Source organism: Somniosus microcephalus, unplaced genomic scaffold, assembly GCF_052327205.1.
Source record: "Somniosus microcephalus isolate GS21.2 unplaced genomic scaffold, FLI_Smic_1.0 unresolved_chr4, whole genome shotgun sequence".
In the NCBI taxonomy this organism is placed as follows: Eukaryota; Metazoa; Chordata; class Chondrichthyes; order Squaliformes; family Somniosidae; genus Somniosus; species Somniosus microcephalus.
In genome coordinates this window covers 20,269,927-20,273,870 of record NW_028225182.1, presented here as the reverse complement: position 1 = coordinate 20,273,870, position 3,944 = coordinate 20,269,927, and the positions used below count along the sequence as shown (strand labels likewise).

The 3,944-nt window shown below is 46.4% G+C and overlaps 1 protein-coding gene across 1 annotated transcript; it reads left to right on the top strand.

The window, feature by feature from the left end:
* Positions 1-806: 806 nt before the first annotated feature.
* LOC147090017 (putative G protein-coupled receptor 139) lies at positions 807-2,492 on the top strand. The gene has a single exon (XM_085977113.1). The coding sequence runs from the start codon at positions 868-870 to the stop codon at positions 1,684-1,686; it is 819 nt and encodes a 272-aa protein (XP_085833239.1). The 5' UTR covers positions 807-867; the 3' UTR covers positions 1,687-2,492.
* Positions 2,493-3,944: the final 1,452 nt, after the last annotated feature.

Sequence of the window (3,944 nt, the reverse complement as noted above, 5' to 3'; positions counted from 1 at the left end):
TTTTCACTGCCCCCACTTGCATGTCCTCCTGTGCCACAGTAATGTGATCAGTTTGCTCATCCACCCTGCAGACTTTGCCCTCATCCGCACAGGCAACAAGAGTCTCGTACGTGTTGGACAAGGGCAAAGGCTCAGTCTGCACCAGTACTGCAACTGTGTTGCAGTCCCATCCTCAAATCCCTGACCACTAATCAGACGTGTAACTCTACCTAACCCAAAGGGTGAGACAGCCACATGGATCAAAGTGTCCAAGTAATGCTCCCCCTCCCTGATGCCCCACAATGTCTGCACCATGGACTCGAGTTCAACAAACCTGAACTGAAGTTCTGCGAGATGCAGACATTTACTGAAAACAGTGCCGTCCTGTATTGCGATGCTCTCCACAAAAACTCACACCTGCTGCAGTTGAAGCACACCACTGTCACTGCCATCCATATTTTCCCTGTTTTATTTATTTAAGTTATTAAAATTTATATACTTCATTAACTTAGCTTATTGTTTAGTATTTAACTCATTACAAGTTATAGGTAGAATAACTTAAATATTTACCTGTAACACAAAGCACTACAAGTATTGTTGGCTAAAAGCAGCACCTCATTCCCCCTTGGTTCCGAATTCTCATTCGCTCCAAATTCCCAACTTTAACACGCTGTTTAGAAGCACTCTGTTTAAGCCCATTCTGCCCAGACCACTCTGTAGACCTATTCCCTTACATTACTTGAAACAAATCAAAGTACTCTATGTGACCGGTGTTCGGTGAATAATTTCCATTTTCTCCAATTGCTCACAGTTAACGTGGTGACGATTGCGATCCTGTCTCGGGGAAAGTGCAGTCTCTCCAAATGTGTCACTCACTACCTGGTGGCCATGGCAGCGGCAGATCTACTGGTTGTGTTCCTCGATCTGATATTAAGGCAGATTCCTATTGTTCATTGGGAACTGTTCATGTTTGTATGGTATATTAGAGTTTGTAATATTCATGCCGTCCTACTTCATGCTGCAACAGACTGTTCTGTCTGGTTCACCGTCACTTTCACCTTCGATCGATTTGTGGCCATTTGTTGTCAGAAGCTGAAATCTAAATATTGCACTGAGAAAACGGCGTCTGTTGTTTTAGGAACAGTGACTGTGCTGAGCTGTTCGAAGAATATTTTCTGGTATTTTCTGTATAAAGGTAAATACTGGCTTTCTAACGATCCCTGGTTCTGCGATGTGCCAGTCAGTGTATATCAGTCACTGGCCTGGGCCATCGTTGAATTAATGCATTACATTTTAACGCCATTTGTTCCATTTCTTTTGATTCTACTGTTCAATGCATTGACGGTCAGACACATTTTAATGGCCAGCAGAGCCCGCAGGAGACTCCGGGGTCAGAGCAGTGGTGAGAGTCCCAGTGACCCAGAGATGGCAAACCGAAGGAAATCCATAATTGTACTGTTTCTTATATCAGGGAATTTCATAATACTGTGGGTGGTGTTCATGGTTTGTTCTATATGGAGACGATTGGATTATTTGGGATATTCTGTTTCTCTGCCCAAATTTGTCACGGAAATTGGCTTCATGCTCCAGCTCCTGAGTTGCTGCACGAACACTTTTATTTATGCAGTGACCCAAAGGAAATTCAGGGAGGAGTTGAGGAACGGAGTGAAATATCCTATTGCAATGATGGTCCAATTAATTAGATGAGGACACCAAACACTTTCTGTGATTATCCTGCATTTTTGTTTGATAATCTGTAGAATCGACTGTCGGGCTCCTTTAATTCTTTGGCCCGGATTTTGCGGTGGTGTTGATGGTGAAACTGTTTGAGTTGGAGACACCCTAAGGACAGCACTACAATCAATTTAACATTGAGAAAGCGAAGGTTTTCACCACAGAAATCCAAAGATCTTTGTGGGCAGATTTCTTCAAGGTCAGCGGTGATCAAAGTTCCTTCACCGCTGACTGCAAATTCCAGGCCTGTATATTTTTTGAAACATTTCAAACTCTGCTCCCAATTAAATGTTAATTAACATCATAGTTCAAGATCATGTAGCCTTTTTTCCAAGGGTGGGACCTAGATATGAGTTATTTACAAAGGTGCTTTGAGCAGATACTTGCCCAAGAGCGGTGAGCTGCTTCACACAGTCCCATGCTGAGCTTGCACTCTAGGGGTGTTTTGGGAATGAGCGCTTGTTGTGATTATTTCACCAAAATAGACCAATCGTGCAAAATGTCCCATTGTTCAAGGGGTGATTGGCACCTCAGTGTTGACAACTTTCTCAGATTTCTGCCAGTATTTGAAGGAAGCCTTTTTTGAAAATCAAGACAGACGCCTGAAAACAGTCAAGGCAGGAGGAAGACTGTGAAGGATATCTGCACTCTCACTGGGACAGATAGAGAAAAGGAATCAATATTTGTACATTAATTCCAATCAAACCCATGCGTTCATCTATGTGTGTTATTTATTTTTGAAGTTTCAAGGCCGATGCTGAACTGAATATATTGCAATCAGTGTTCAGGATATTTTATTTGTTGTTCAATAAAACAGATTGAGAATCAAACTAAAATTCACTTTTCCCAGTGATAACTCATTCCACCGTTGGATAGACTGAAAGAGGCTGCATAGAAATGGGGGCCAGATCAGAAGGGAATGTCATTGTGACACTCCCAAGAGCTGGGCAAATATATTCCTGAGTCCCAGTACAGGAAATACATCCCTGGGACCCAGTACAGCACACTCCTGGAGCCAGCACAGCAAAATCAGTGTCCCGCTACAGTATATCAGTACATTCTTGGGTCACCGTACAGCGCACTCCCTGGTCCTGTTATAGCACACTTTTGGTCCCAGTACATTACCCTCCTGAGTCCCAGTACAGCAAACTCCCGAGTCCCGGTACAGCGCATTGGTATATTATTGGGTCGCAGTACAGCACACTCCCTGGTCCTGTTATAGCACACTTCTGGTCCCAGTACACTACCCTCCCGAGTCCCAGTACAGCAAACTCAGAGTCCCGGTACAGCACATCAGTACGTTATTGGGTCACGGTACAGCACACTCCCTGGTCCAGTACACCAAACTCCTGTTGCTAGTACACCACACTCCTGAGTCCCGGTACGGTGCATCAGTACATTATTAGGTCACGGTACTGCACACTCACTGGTCCTGTTATTGCACTCTCCTGGTCCCAGTACACCACACTCCCGAGTCCCGGTACGGTGCATCAGTACATTACTGGGTCACGGTACAGCGCCCTCCCTGGTCCTGTTATTGCACTCTCCTGTTCCCAGTACACCACACTCCTGGGTCCCGGTACGGTGCATCAGTACATTACTGGGTCACAGTACTGCACACTCCCTGGTCCTGTTATTGTACTCTCCTGGTCCCAGTACACCACACTCCCGAGTCCTGGTACGGTGCATCAGTACATTACTGGGTCATGGTACAGCGCACTCCCTGGTCCTGTTATTGCACTCTCCTGGTCCCAGTACACCACACTCCTGGGTCCCGGTACGGTGCATCAGTACATTACTGGGTCACAGTACAGCACACTCCCTGGTCCTGTTATTGCACACTCCTGGTCCCAGTACACCACACTCCTGGGTCCCGGTACGGTGCATCAGTACATTACTGGGTCACGGTACAGCGCACTCCCTGGTCCTGTTATTGCACTCTCCTGTTCCCAGTACATCACACTCCCGAGTCCCGGTACAGCACATCAGTACGTTATTGGGTCACGGTACAGCGCACTCCCTGGTCCAGTGCACCACACTCCTGAGTCCTGGTACAGCACATCAGTACGTTATTGGGTCATGGTAGAGCACACTCCCTGGTCCAGTACACCACACTCCTGGTCCCAGTACACCACACCCCCGAGTCCCGGTACAGCACATCAGTACATTACTAGGTCACGGTACAGCACACTCCCTGGTCCAGTACACCACACTCCCAAGTCCCAGTACAG